General features: G+C 56.0%; 2 protein-coding genes across 5 annotated transcripts in view; both read right to left on the minus strand.

The window, feature by feature from the left end:
- Positions 1 to 5,638: 5,638 nt before the first annotated feature.
- On the minus strand, positions 5,639 to 6,964 carry Utf1 (undifferentiated embryonic cell transcription factor 1). Its single transcript, XM_078023824.1, has 2 exons — positions 6,312 to 6,964; positions 5,639 to 6,229 (listed from the first exon to the last, which is right to left on the minus strand). The coding sequence occupies exons 1-2, from the start codon at positions 6,862 to 6,864 to the stop codon at positions 5,760 to 5,762; spliced, it is 1,023 nt and encodes a 340-aa protein (XP_077879950.1). The 5' UTR covers positions 6,865 to 6,964; the 3' UTR covers positions 5,639 to 5,759.
- Positions 6,965 to 10,799: 3,835 nt separating this feature from the next.
- Positions 10,800 to 14,287, minus strand: part of Kndc1 (kinase non-catalytic C-lobe domain containing 1) — a 53,124-nt gene continuing 49,636 nt past the window's right edge. For all 4 annotated transcript variants that reach the window (XM_021723411.3, XM_021723412.3, XM_040273674.2 and 1 more), the window contains exon 30: positions 10,800 to 12,419. In XM_021723411.3, coding sequence (XP_021579086.2) covers positions 12,188 to 12,419 — 232 coding nt within the window. In that variant the 3' untranslated portion in view covers positions 10,800 to 12,187. The remainder of the gene's footprint in view (positions 12,420 to 14,287) is intronic.

Below are 14,287 nucleotides of genomic sequence, written 5' to 3' on the forward strand. Positions count from 1 at the left end.
GAATTCAGTCCCATGGTTGCACTGGACTTGCTTGTTGTCCTACTGGCCAGTGGAGTTCTAGAACATTCCATGTTTCCAGAGTGTACTGCTCAGCACTGTGTGGATGGCAAAGGATATGCTAGCTGCTGTGGAAACCCACAACACATCCAGACATTGGGGAATGTAGGAAAGACTGCCACTCTGTAAGGAGTGGGCCAGGCTCTACCTGAGGATGGTGGCAGAGGTGACAGCAGGAGCCAGCACAGGCAGCCATGCACAGGAGGGCTGTACTGAGAGGGCACAGGAGTCCCTGAAGTTCTGGAGCACATTCTGGATGGGTTATGGGGTGGGGAGTGGCATTGGAGGTGACTCTGCAATCAGGAATCCAACTTTAGGTGCACCAGGCCTCTGGTAGGGACAGGAACGTGGGAGGATTGATTCTGCCCTACAACCTGTCTGGACAGGACCCTCTGTTAGTACAGATGAGAACAGAGGCCTCAGAAAACTGGGGAGGAGCAGGTGCTAGCGGCTCATTCTAGGTAGGCAGGAAACTGATAGACCCCATGGCATCAGTGGAGAATCTACCAGAAGGAATAGCATGTGGCAGACCTGCTGCAGACAGGTCCAACCTGGCAATCTCCAGCTGCCCACAGTGGGGGAAGGAGGGCTGCTTCTGAGGCCTGGGAGGGATTGGAGTAAGTGCAAGAGCCTGGCAGGTGAGGGAAAGTGAGGCCCTGCCTTGGTGGTGCCAGGACCTCTCTAGAGATCAGGTGGAATGGGCACTGGGAAGACCAGCTGGTGATGAGATGGGAGCCCCCAGTGGCATTGTGGTCAGTGATGTCAGACTGGCTGAATGGCCACAGAATGCTGGAGGGAGCAGTGAAGCCTCCCAAGTCACAGAAAGGGTGAGCACAGGTTTCTAGAACCTCAAGGATAGTTCTTCACAGACACCACTATTAAGAGTGAGAAAAGTGAGGTTAAGCAGGGCATGATGGTGCACACTTGTAATCCCAGTGGCTCTGGAGGCTGAGGCAGGAGTTCAAAGCCAGCCTCAGCAAGACAAGGTGCTAAGCAACTCAGTGAGAGCCTGTCTCTAAATAAAATACAAAAATAGGGCTAGGGATGTGGCTCAGTGGTAAAGCACCCTAGGGTTCAATTCCTGGTGCCAAAAAAAAAAAAAGTCAGATTAGGGAAATTTGCAGATCTCGGGGCAAAGAGCAGACAGCGTCAAGTTTGGTGATGGGACGCTGTACGAAGGATGTCCCTGGGGGAACTGTTGCCAAAAACTCAGTCCTTGTCCCAGATGCCAACCCATTAACAAGGACATGGTTTTGAGAAAAAGGAAAAAGTCTTATTGCTTTGCTAGCCAGGGAGAAACACAGGGGACTCCTGTCCCAGAGGTTGTGATTCTGCCAACAGCAGGAGCAGGGGGCTTTTATAGAAGTGGCTCGAAGGCTACATTCCATAAGTTCTCTGTTGGAGTTGTAATTTACTTGTTAATTTGGGAGATGGTAATTTCTGAGATCTTCTGATACCAACCCCAACCCAAAGACTGGATGACCTTGTTTCTGTGGTGGGTGTGTGCTCAGGGTAATCCTTATTTCCCTTGAGATTGGGGAGGGGAAGAGATTAGGGAGGAGCAGGGAGAGAGGAAGAGAAAGAAACCTGACCATTTTAAAAATCCATTGCAGTGGCAGAGCAGGAAGGGTTATATTCACAGCATAAAGTGGACACTGTTATGCAGACAATGACTTGGACAGATATCAAGATCAGGAAGATGGGCAACTGTGAACCTGAAGTTTTAAAGCAAGTTCACTTGTTTTATTGAGATGCTGGGGATGGAACCCAGGCACTCACGCATGTTATGCAAGTGCTCTACCACTGAGCTACACCCTAGCCCTGTTAACTAGTTTTGCTGGTTAGAAGCTTAACAAGTAAGGGATATGGTTCAATGGTAGAGCACTTGTTTAGCATGCACAGGTCCTGGCTCCATCCCCAATGCCTCAAAAGAAAAAGAAAAAGAGTATAGGCTTCTTCTGGGGTAAAGAATAAATCCTAAACTGATAAGTTCAGTTAACAATTTACAGCCAATATTTTGAATTGCTAGGAAGAGCTGACCTCACAGGGGCTCAGGTGGCACAAACCATGAATATTTGCACCCCCACCCCCACCCCAGGGCAGCATTAAGGATTCTGAGTAGGAAATCAAGGCCCAGACCAGGGCCCAGGAGAGGCGCGGGGGGGGGGGGGGGGGGGGGGCGCAGATGCAAGCTCACTCCTGCTCTGAGCAGAAGCTGTGGCTGGAGAGCACGCACTTAGGGCCCTAACAATCCTGGAGCTGCTGGTGACAGTGACAAGGGCAAGTGTCCTCTCCTGACAGGGGCCAGGCACTGTGGCTAAGGTTCCAGGGACGAGGGTGGGTCACAGAGGATGCCTCACAGGCCACAGCTGACCTGGAGGGGGTTATTGCGCTCAGCAGGGAGTTTAACGTGTTCCCCAGAACCTCTCTCGGGAACATCTCTCAGGAGGAGCCTGTCCCCATACAAGGTGATAGTCTGGCTGCCAGTTAACCTGAAAATGAAGACTTACTTGGTTGGTAGGTGGGAAGCAGGGGACAGGAGGTCATCCTGGGTGGGAGCAGACACTCCACCTGCCACAGCCGGGGAATTCTGAGCAGAAAAGCCAATCCACAGGGCTCAGCACCAGGTCAGGGCAGAATATGAATGAGGGACATGACTGACAGCTGGGTGGTAGGCACCACTGTCGGGAAAGGCTTTCTCTCCATTCCGTGAGCTGTGAAAGCCATGAACGGGATGCAGCTCAGAGGTAGACTGGGCTCAATCTCAGTCCTGCAAAATTAAAATAATTTTTAAAAAGGGGCTGGGCACAATTCACAATAGCCCAGTTGTAGAGCTGGTCCAGTTGCCTGTCAAAATAGTTGAATAGAATAAGACAACGTGGAATATTTACACAGTGGAGTTTTACTCAGCCATAATGGAGGAGTTTTGGCTTTTGCCAGTCAATGGATGGAACTGGAGAAGACCATGCTAAGTGAAATGAACAGACTCAGAAAGTCAAGGCTGTGTTTTCCTCATATGTGGAAGCTAGCACAAAGAAAGGTAAGAAAGGAGGGATGGTAGGATATCACAAAGACAGGGAAGATCTGTGGAGTAGAAGACTGGAGGGCAGTGAGGGGATGGGAAAGGGGAGGAAATGCGGGATGCATTTAGCAAAATCATGTCATGTGCACACAGAAATATACCATGGGGAATTTCACCTTTAAATATGTGTGGAAAGCACCCATCAAAATAAATGAACAAATGAGGAAAAGGAAGATCAGTAGCATAGAGGAAGGAGACTAGGGGGAGGGAGGAGAAAGGGAAGGGGGCAGCAGGGACGGAAATCAAATACCACGCTTGTATGATTTCATCAAAATGAACCCAATGTGTACCTATAATGCTCTAATTAAGTTTTTAAAATGGGGGGCTGGGGGTGCCTCAGTACCCCAAGCCCCGAATACTACTATGCCATGGGGGTGGTGCAGTTCATAAATCACAGATCTGTGCCACTTGGTTCCTTCGTGACACAAAATTCATAAATAAGATGAAAGGGCAAACCTCATGTCCACTGGGAACGTAGTAATAATGGTAGTGGTAATAATAATAAAACACCCAGCAAGTAAGAGAGTTGTGGATGAAGAAAACCAGGAGCCCTGGAGCACAGCTGGTAGGAACCTAAAAAGAAGCAGCTCCTGTGGAGTCTGTCCTCCCAAACAGAGGATTCCTGTATGAGCCAGTAATACCACCTCCCAGCACCCTGGGAAGAACTAAAATCAGGGTCTCTAGGAGACGTGTGCACCCGTGTTCATTTCTCACAGCAGCGAGGTGGAAGGAAGGGACTCCCAGTGCACACCACAGAATGGGTAGGCCTGGAGGAAAAGAGCCAGCACAGAAGAAATGTGGTGGGTGTGGAATATTTGATCAGGAAGATATTCTGATACCGTACTGCTGCACGAGGTGGCTGTGTACCTGGCTGAACCACACCTGGACAAGGGCAGGAGGTGATTCAGAGGTCACATGTTATTAAAACAGGTTTGGATCTGCTGGCCAAGGGGGCACTGGCAAGCCACAAGGGCACTAACCTGAGGAGTGGCCCTTGGGGACCCTGTTAGAGACAGTTGTGGGCTGAGGCTGGGGATGCCCCACCACTCACCAGGGCAGATCAGGATGCCTGGCACAGATGAGTCTGAGATGGCCCTCTCCAGTAGGCAGGGTGAAGACGCAGCAGCTTTGGGCAACACAGGCAGGTTGAGAGTCTAAGGAAACTAGCCCAGGAGCTCAGGGGCGCCACAGGCTTGGCCCTTTCAATCCCTCTGCCCCGGGAGCACACAACCAAAATCCGCTCCTCTCCAGGTGAGAAGAGGGCCAGTGCAGGAGTGTCCATTCACCATACAGCAGGGAGGCAGGGGCATCTCTCTGGTCCTCAAGGACCTCAGCTCAGAGAAACTGAGGTGGCAGAGGATCCATCCTGAGGATGTGGGTGTATTTGCTGGGAAATACAGAAATCTTTCTTTTTCTACCCTTGGATACTGGGGATTGAGCCCAGGGCACTCCACCAGAGCTGTATCCCATGTTTTGTTAAACAAAGTTATTTTCTATCCCAGTCTTGTCTTCACTTTTGAGACAGGATCCTGCCAAGTCTGAGGCCCCCAGGCAGGGGGCCTGTAGTCTCTCCAGTGGTGTCTCTGACTTCCCAGGGAGTATGCACTTGTACGGGTTGTTTGCAAGCTTGGCTCATCCAAAAGGTTTTGGGGGCTTGCAACTCTCAAAATAGAGTGGGGGCACATGGCACATGTCTTAGATGAGGTGACATCCAAGTCAGCTCCAGGACCTATTTGGTGTCTCCCCAGAGGATGTGGGGGAGGGGCTGTGGCCTGCTACCCACTGGGCAAACCCCTCAGCTGTGTGGCCCGGATGGGCTCCCATACTTGTAAAATGGGGCCATTGTCTCGCTTAAGCACACATTGTCATGCTAGTGAAGGGCCTCAGGCTACATCCTTGCCTCAGGCCACCCGCCCTCCCCCATCCTGACTCTCCAGTCCAAGAAGGGCTCAGGAACTGCAGCTGCGAAAAAACTTCTGGGTAGCTTTGCTTCGAACCTCTGCTACCCAAAAGTTTAGACCCCAGCCCAGCCACCTCCCCAGGGACAAGATAAGGCCTTCACAGGAGCTGCGCTCTAAGGTGGTCTTTGTGAGGAGCGTCCGACTGAGCGCAGCCCAGAGGCTCCAGACTAGCCCGGGCTAAGGCAGGACTTTGGGACGCTCCACCCACTCTGCGCTCGGCGGACCCGGCGCGGTCACCTTCTTACCCCTCCCCCTCCGACCTTTCCGCAGAGGGTCGATTCTCGTCGCGGGTCCCTGAAGCCCGAGATTCTGGTGGGCAAGGTCCGGTGTGGACTTGAGAGCGCTGGGTGGTAACGGGGACCCGTGACAAGATACCCAGTGCCCTCCCCGAGAGCCTGCGGTCCCACAAGTGCTCAAGGTCCCAGCACTCCCCAGAGTGTCAGCAAAACATCAGGAGCAAGCCGGAGCCCCTCCCTGGACCCCAAGGCATTTTAACCTTGCCCTGACCTTTGCAGCCCCTAACCACTCACTCACAGGATCAGGTCAAAAACAATCTTTTTATTGAACGCACCTAGGTTTGGGTGGGGGCAAGGGCTGTAGGAAGGGGTCTAGGCAGACGGGGACTCTGCCCTGAAGAGGGAGGCTGGCCCGGCCGGGCCTCACTCTCGCGGGTCCCTCAGGACGCCCCGCTCTGCGGCTGCACTGCCCAAGATGAAACCCACGGCCAGGGACACCGTCTGGTCGAAGGAGCCACGCAGCTGCTCCACGTGCTGGTTCAGGGTCAGCAGCTGGTCGCGCAACGGTCCCAGGACAGCCACGATGTCGCCCAGGTGCGTCAAGGTCTGCAGCAGCGCGGCGTTCAGCGACGGGGGCGCAGCCTGTGGGGGCGCGCGGTTCTCGGGGCTGCCAGGCGGCTCGTCTGGGTCCGCGGGGGCGGGGTCCGGCGGCGGTGGGGAGCCCGGCGCGTGGCCGCGTTCGGGGGAGAGTGTGCGGAGAGCCGTCTGGGCGGGGGCCGGTGGGGAGACCGGGGCGCAGCAGGAGTTCGCAGACTTCGGCACGGATGGGCTGAACCTGAGCGCGCAGACGGCGTCCACGTCTGGATCCCGGGCGGCCGGCTGCGGCGAGGCGCCTGAGGAGCGGAGCGCGTGGCGGGTCAGGGACCCCGGCGCGTCGCTTCCTCCCCCTCCCCCAGCCTTTCCTCCCGCACATACCTGGGTCGTCATGGGCGGGCGCAGCGGCGGCCGGACGGCGGCCGCGCTGGGGGCGTCCGGGTCCAGAGGGGCGGCGGCGGACCCGCCTGCGCCCGTTGTCGCCCAGCAGCCCCATGAGCTCGCGGATCTGTGCGTCGAAGGGCCCGGGCGGCTGGCCCTGTGCGTCGCGGAGCTTGTCCTTGAGGAACTTGTATCGGCGGCGGCACTGCGCTGGCGTGCGCCGCACCTGCTGGCGGGCCAGCGCGGCGGACACGCGGCGATAGGTGGGCAGCGCCTGGCGGCGGTCCAGCAGCAGCGAGCGCCACACGGCCGGCTGCAGCAGCGTGCCCAGCAGCAGCTCAGTCTCCCGGGCGCTCCAGGGCGTGCGCTGTGCCGATCCCGGGGACACGGGCGACTGGGGCGACTCGGGTTCCGCCAGCGCGCCTAGCGTGGTGGGACCCACAGGTGGGGTCCCGGGGCCGTCCCCGGCTGGCCGCAGGTCGGCGTCGGGACTGTCTGGCGACGGCGGCCCCGGAGGCGCGAGCGGTGGCGGCCGCCGGGGACGGAGCAGCATCCCGGAGCTGGGCCGGGGCGCGGGATTCGGGGGTCGGGGCCTTACCTTAGAGGCGCCCGAGCCGCCCACACGCGCTCTGAGGACCCTGCGCCGCCCTCCGCGTCGGTGCCGGGTCTACGCGACCCTCCCACCGCTGGGCGCCCCGCCCCCGGCTGCCCCGCCCATCAGGCCCGCCGAGTTCTGCTTGGCTTGTCCGTGTGTCTAGGTTTACTTGACTTTACTTATGAGCGCCTAGGCCGAAAAGTTCACAGAGCAGAGCTCAGCCTCTGTCCGACGTGTAAGAAATTGCAAAAACAATAGAGACCTTAGTGATTTTATTTTTAAAGCCATGTATTGAGGTACAGTATAATACAGAAATGCATGTAAGGTGCTCAGGGGTCATTTTATTTTTACGCATGTGCCATGCCCTTTAATCACCACCCATATCCAGTGGTGGAACACTTCCAGCCACAAAAAATGGTCGCGCCTTCTTTTCCGACCTCAGTAGGTCGGAGTGTGTTTTTTCCAAATAGTGCTTATCCTGGCTCTGCTAGGCCCACCCCTCTCCCCAGTGTAGTTGTGTGTTTTGGCAAATGCACATCAGGCCTGTTCATTGTACTAATCCAGGCATCAATGGGGTGTTCACCTTGAAGCCAGGCTGCTTCCCTAATGTAGATAGAGCTTGATCTGATGGAGCATCAGCCCGCTCTTGGGCCTAAAGTCATTCACACACGCTGCAGAAAGGGACCCTCTTTGGCCTGGTAAAGTGTATTTGCAGCTGTCAATATAGGTAACTTAAAGTACTGGGCATTTCCTCTTTGTGACTAGAACTAAGACAAGAATGCCCAACATCACTTTCATCCAACCTTATTCTAGAAGTTCTGGCCAGTGCAGTAAGACAAGAAAAAGAAATAAGATTTATAAAACTGGAAAACAAGCAATAAGATACTCATTCTTTGCAGATGGGAAGACTGTGTACACAGGAACTAAAAAATAATCTCCAGGTCCCCAATGGCAAATGGTGAGAAGATACCATTGTTTGTCATTAGAGACCTAGCAAACCGACCCCCCCCCCCAAGCCAGACACTGATCACACCCAGTGCTGGTGAGGAAGAACGGGTGCTCTCACCAGAGTTGGTGGGGATGCAGAACCGCAGCTAACATTTTGTTGTTGTTGTTTTTGATATGAGAGACTGTACCACTTAGTTAGGTCCTTAGCCCTTTTTGTTTTTTATTTTGAGATAGGGTTTGTGTTGGGAGGCTGCAAAATTGCAGCATATGCAGTCGAGGGGAGAAATAAAGAATGTCCACGCACTTCTGCCCCTTTCAATGGTTTATTCACTCAAATCACTCACTACAATTTCACTCTATAGGTTCTTAATCAAGAAAATGACAGTCCTTAATGCTAGGCACTGCAATAGACATGATCAATTCACAGCAAACAATTCTAGATTAATTCTAAGCACTGCAAAACCTACTTAATAATGATAGGCTAATGACAGACATTTCTTCTGTATGCTAAGTTCAATAGTCTTAAGCCTTAGGCTTTAAGTCCAGCAGATGCACACTCACTTAGACTGTGGTGGCCAGGTCTGGAACCAAGGCAGGCCTTTCCTGGCGTGGAGTGGATGACCGGTTGAGGAGAAGGTCATAGGGAGAAGTTGCGGCTCTCACCAAGGTCCAGAGGAGGAGGTAGAGTTTGAGAGTGGTGAGGATCACGCAGAGGCTCAGGAACGATGACAAGTGATGGGATGTCAGGCCCTCATGGGGCTCTCCAGCTCGAGTGCATCCTTGTTTTGGCTGGCTGAATTCTTGTCTTTTATACTAAATTTGGGGGTTTTTGACCCCCCTTTCAATCCTTATCAGCTACCACTGGATTTCTCAGTGACATCATTTACCCTGGGGTCAGAAACATCTGGTCTGGTGGTCTCCACCCTGATCTCTCCCCTTCCCTCTTACTAGGCGAGGCCAGCCTCCCAGGGGTTCACTCTCTTTAGCAGGGTGAGGGGAAGTAACTTGTTTGAGGTCACGCTGGAGGGATCTGTGGGGTGTGCCTAATGACTGCAGGTGAAACTGGAGTTTTTAAAATGGAGTAGCTTAGGCTCAGGCTAAGGTCATCCAAACAGTTTGCTAAGTTTCTGAGGATCCTCCTGCCTCAGCCTGGTTTTCATACAACAGCTACTTTTGGGACAGTCTGGTGGATTCTTGTAAAACTAAAGTATTCTCTCCCGAGGATCCATCAGGCGTGCCCATGGTATTTATCTAGAGAAGCCGAAACTGGATGTCCCCCTAGAACCTGCAGAAGGACGTTGATGGACCACAAGGCAGCCCATGTCTGGTCCTGTGGGGGGTAGGATGGGGGATCAGTGGGGTGCATGCTCACTTCCCTAAACATTCCTTGGGAAGCTGCTGTGGGGGAGCCTGATCTGTCCTAAGCTGGGGACCCCAATGTGCTTCTCTGTGGGGCAGTCGGGGTCTAGGGAGGCGAGGAGTGGCAGGCAGAGGGTGGCTCAAGCCCAGTGCCTCCAGGAGAGTCGTGCTGCCTCTGCAGCCATGAGGTGCTTCCCTGGGGCCCCTGGACTGTGAGAACCCTCGTCAGGAGACCCCGTCTCTAAGAAGGGAGCCGACTAGCTGAACATCCTGCACGACATTTGGTCATCTGTGGTGGGATGTCGTAAACCACCTTGTCATTAGCTGGTGACTGGTCAGGGGCTTGGGTGAGGACCAGGGACTGCCTGCCTGTATCTCTTATGCCTGAGGCAGGTGAGGGCAGCCTCTGGCTGGCCACATGAACCTGGCTTGTCTGGGGCGGTACTACTTTTTCTTTCTTTGATAATTTCCCACTGTTTGTTTGTAGTGCTGGGAATGGAGCCCAGGGCTTTATGTGTGCTAGGCAAGCATTCTTCCAACTGAGCTCTATCTCCCGCCCGGGGACGGTCTTTCTGGGCTACAGCTTGCTGGTTTTGAGGTTCTCAGGCCTTCTCTGGTGTCCTGTGCTGGTGCCTGGTGGCTCCCGGACGGGGCCCCTGGGGCATGTCTTTCTGTGTAGGCCACCATGTGGCTTCTTGGGCTTGCCGCTGGCATGGTGGCCTCAGGGTTGTGGAACCTCCTGTGTGGGGGTGGTGTCCTCTGCTGCCGTGTGCAGGGCAGGCTGCGGTCGGCTAGGAGAGGCACACCCCGGGGGCTGTACTGGCCCTGGGTTCTCCAGGGTCTAAGTTCTCAGACTTGCTGCCCTGATGGGAGACCTTCCTGAGCAGGGTCTTCCAGCCTTGCAGGAGGGGAAGGGGTGGCACACAGGGCTCGGGCTTCAGTGCGCCAGGGTGGGTGAGGCCTGGACCACTCACCTGGAATGGCTGCCAGATAGCCAGGCAGACAGCAGCATTGTTCATTACAGGAACTTCCTCAGAGCCTCAGCACTTCCATAGAACACCCAGAGTTCACACCTCCTTTGGGGTGTCACCAGTCCTAACCGATCACGTGGGCACGAGAGCCCCCACAACAGTGCCCGACCTCACCCCATTCTGAGCCAGGGCTGAAGTCCTGGTGAGGCCTTGCTGGGTGAGCAAGGGATCCACTGTCTCACCTGTGGGCTGAGGGCCATGTTTGGGCTGCCGGGGAGCTGGCTGGGGTGAGCGGGGCACAGGGCAGAACGGCCCGAGATGTGGACCTGTTTCCCAGGGTCCACGGTCCTCACTCGGGTTCTTTCCTGCAGCAGGAGGGAGGTTGGCTTTCACATTCCTGGGAATTTAAGGCACTTGGCTTCTGGTAGCACCTGAGTTAGGGTAAGTCTGCAGACCAGGGCCCTCTGGTTGTCACTGAGTGTGCGAGTGTGACCCTGTGACGGGGCTGTGGCCTGGCAGTTTGGTTCCAGGCCTGGGCCAGGCACATCTGCTACTGCGCATACCTCGCCTTACCCTCCATGGGGATGGCTTTGGAATGAGCCGCACAGCGATGGCTTGGTAGAAATGACTTTATTCAGAAATCTGTACCGCGTGACATCAGGGTGCCATGCAAACAGTGCTGAAGCCGGAAGCCCGCTGCTTCCCCAGAGACAGGTGGGGTGCTGCTGCGCTGGGCACAGACAAAATCTGAAGACGGCGCTCATCAGCAGGACACAAGGGTCCTCACAGTGAGTCACAAGGGCACGTCCCTGCACCCTCACACAGCGGAAGCAGGGCTTGGTCCCAGTGGGTTCAGGTGGGGAAAACCTCAGCATTGACAGTACAGCACGCAGCTGCCCCTGAAACGTCACTAGTGGCTCACTGGGGCCACTTCTCTAAAACACAGTCTTGGGTCTCACAGCAGGAGGCTCCTGGGATGGCCCAGGTGTCTAGCAGGTGAGTCTCCCTGACCCACTGCACTCCACGGGTTCCCAGGTCCCCTGGCCAGAGGGGCTCTCCACCTGCTGAGCCAGTGCTCAATACAGACTGTCTAGACCACAAACTCAGGGAAGGGCTTGGTACCACTGGGCAGCAAGCCTCAGGTCCGTGTCTGACAAAGCGCTAGTGCTGGTGCCAAGCAGAGGGACGCGGTGGTCAGGAGTGCACATGCTTGGCAGCTAAAGGCAGGGGTAGCCCTGCCGCACCGGCTGTGAGGCATGCATAGGCGCCTTCAGCTCAGGTGGCCTCCCTGCTCTGGAGCTGCTGTTGGTGCCTCACACCCTGTTCCAGGGCTGAAGCCTTCACCTGGGCATGTCCCTTAGGGTAGCTGTTCCCAGCTGGGGCACCAGGCATGGGGGAGGAGCAGCTGCCACAGCAGGATGGCTGGCTGGGAGAGAGCTCCTTCCCCCACCTGCTGGCACAGTGGGGGTGCCCGTGGAAGGCCAGGTGGGTGGGTGGTGGGAGCATGATCCCAGCAGGGCCCAGTCAGAAGCCTGGGAGCTGCTGGTGCAGGGATCAGTTTTGGTCCTTGGCTTCTGGACAGGTGTGGCCACACTGTTCAGTGAGCAGCTGGGTCTGGAATCTGTGGGGTCAGGGATGGAGGGGTTTTGGGTGGTTTTGGGCAGGAGTCATCAAAGAATAGATGTGAGAGACATTTGTTTATGGAGATATTGTCAGTACGAAACTGAAGGAAGTCCACTTATTCTAGTTTCATTTCACGTTGCAGCAGGAGTGGGCTAACAGATGCTATGCCCACCCCGTGCAGTGTCCTGGAGCTGCCGCCTCTGCTGCGGGGTCAGGCCGGGGCAGCTCTGGGCGCCCTGTGGCAGGGCCTGGGGCCAGCTCCTCTGAGCTCCACCTTCGGATCCGGACCTGGTGGAAGTCCAGGTTCTGCGGGGTTCTGGGAATGCAGCTGCCTCCCCCAGGTCTGGTCCTGCTTGGACCCCCACCGGCCAGGTCCCGAGCTACTGGAACGTGGCCTTCATTCTCCGCAGCTTGTCCTGGATCTTCCGAGAGTGCTTCTCGCTCGGGACCTGGTGCAGCTTGGCCCTGTTGTCTGCTGCCAGGATGGCAATGTCGGCCCCGCTGAAGCGGGCGATCCTCTGCTTGAGGTGAGACTGCAGCTTGGGGTCGGGGCTGAACGTGTAGGGGTTCTCCTGGAACGCGTGGACCTGGCTCACCACCTTGGCTATGTTCCTGTGGTGGGGAAGGAAAAGCCACAGTCAGTCTGCACAAGCCACAGGGAGTCGCGTCCCTGTGAATCCTGGCGTGTTCTTAGGAAAGGCTCGAAACCAGCGCTCTCAAAGCATAGTACCAAAGGGCAGGTTTCCTGCCTCTGTTCGCAAAGCCTTGGCTCAGGTCCACGTGGCCTCGCCCACTCTTGGTTCCACAGCGTTTACTGACCCTCTATCAGGCTGCAGAACTGAATGTCCCAGCACAAATGAAACCCAGTGCCAGTGGTCACAGCTCACCGGGGGACGATGCGTGCAGATGTGTCCTTGTGTGGTGCCTCTACTCTGTGCTGCAGTGACGCCAGTGGCCAGCATACCACTGGTCATCAGCTGAGGACTCAGGCCCTTTTGCCTGTCTGGGGGCCGCAGGCCTCGCAGACAGGCTGGAGAATCAGTGTGTCCAGCAGGAGTTATGTGGCTTTTGTCCATCAGAGGCCAATGTGTCTACACACATCCACACAGAATCAAGAGAGGTCACCAAGCCTCGGCCCAAGACCCTTCTAAATGGTGGCACTGCCTTGTGTCATTAGTTCTGTGTACTGAGGCCGGCTTTCTGGTCTCTTATGATAAACTTACATTTGGGATGCATTTTAATTTTTTTTTTTTTAAGTTGGTGACTGTCTGAATAGGGAGCCACTGTGCACTGGGTCCTCTGGGCCTTGTCTGTCCAGCCAGGCTGCAGCCTGACCAGGTACTCTGACTGCCATGTGGATGACGCAGAGCAGGGCTGAAGATGCGAGCTGAGAAGGTGAGGCTGAGACTGGGGCCTGGGTGTGTCTGCAAGCTATGGCACCTGGAGGGGTACCTTGGACAGGTCCTGGGTCTCTGAGGAGAGGCCACCTGGCCAGCACCTCCTGAGGCAGAATGAGAGCCAGGCTCCTATGAGGCCTGGGTGTGTGGGCTGCTGGAGGGTCATAGCAGTGGATGGTAGTGTGGCAAGTATGCTGGTCAGGGAAGCAGCAGGACCTGGCAACGGCTGGAGAACTGACTGGTTCCAACTGATGTCTCGGTGGGGTGCCTCCGGAAGGCCTAGAGCAGGGACACCCAGGCCGGAGCCTTCACGTACCGGCAGCCTCCCTGCTGCAGAAGCAGGGAGGTGAAGGGAGGGTGCCTGGGTTCCGTCAGGAGGTCACGCGAGAACGCGGGGCGTTTAGGGACCGTAGACACCGGCAGTACAGGAATCACACTGTTTTCTGACAAGTGCTGAGGCCCTGGGGCAGGGCCAGGGCTGAGACAGGGTAAATGCCCTGGCCTCTGAGCTCCATCTGTCAGCCTGGACTCTTATGCTCTGGGCACAGAATGCCGACAGCCAGAGAGCAGGAGGAACTGGAGGAGGGGTGCACCTGAGCCTGCTCACCTGTGGGCTCCATGGGTCATGGTGAAGCTCTCACCTGAGCCTGTTCACCTGTGGGCTCCATGGGTCATGGTGAAACCCTCACCTGTGCCTGCTCACCTGTGGGCTCCATTGGTCATGGTGAAGCCTTCACCTGAGCCTGCTCACCTGTGGGCTCCATGGGTCATGGTGAAGCTCTCACCTGTGCCTGTTCACCTGTGGGCTCCATTGGTCATGGTGAAGCCCTCACCTGAGCCTGCTCACCTGTGGGCTGCATTGGTCATGGTGAAGTCCTCACCTGTGCCTGCTCACCTGTGGGCTCCTTGGATCATGGTGAAGCCCTCACCTGAGCCTGCTCACCTGTGGGCTCCATTGGTCATGGTGAAACTTTCCCACCTAGTCAGCTCACCTGTGGGCTCCATTGGTCATGGTGAAGCCCTCACCTGAGCCTGCTCACCTGTGGGCTCCATGGGTCATGGTGAAGCCCTCACCTGAGCCTG

The sequence above is a fragment of the Ictidomys tridecemlineatus genome, chromosome 1 (genome assembly GCF_052094955.1).
Source record: "Ictidomys tridecemlineatus isolate mIctTri1 chromosome 1, mIctTri1.hap1, whole genome shotgun sequence".
NCBI lineage: Eukaryota > Metazoa > Chordata > Mammalia > Rodentia > Sciuridae > Ictidomys > Ictidomys tridecemlineatus.

Coding starts and splice junctions, on each gene's coding strand:
- Utf1 (XM_078023824.1), bottom strand. CDS start 6,864: ATGCTGCTCCGTCCCCGGCGGCCGCCACCGCTCGCGCCTCCGGGGCCG. Junction 6,230..6,311: donor GCCCGCCCATGACGACCCAG/GTATGTGCGGGA, acceptor TCCGCTCCTCAG/GCGCCTCGCCGCAGCCGGCC.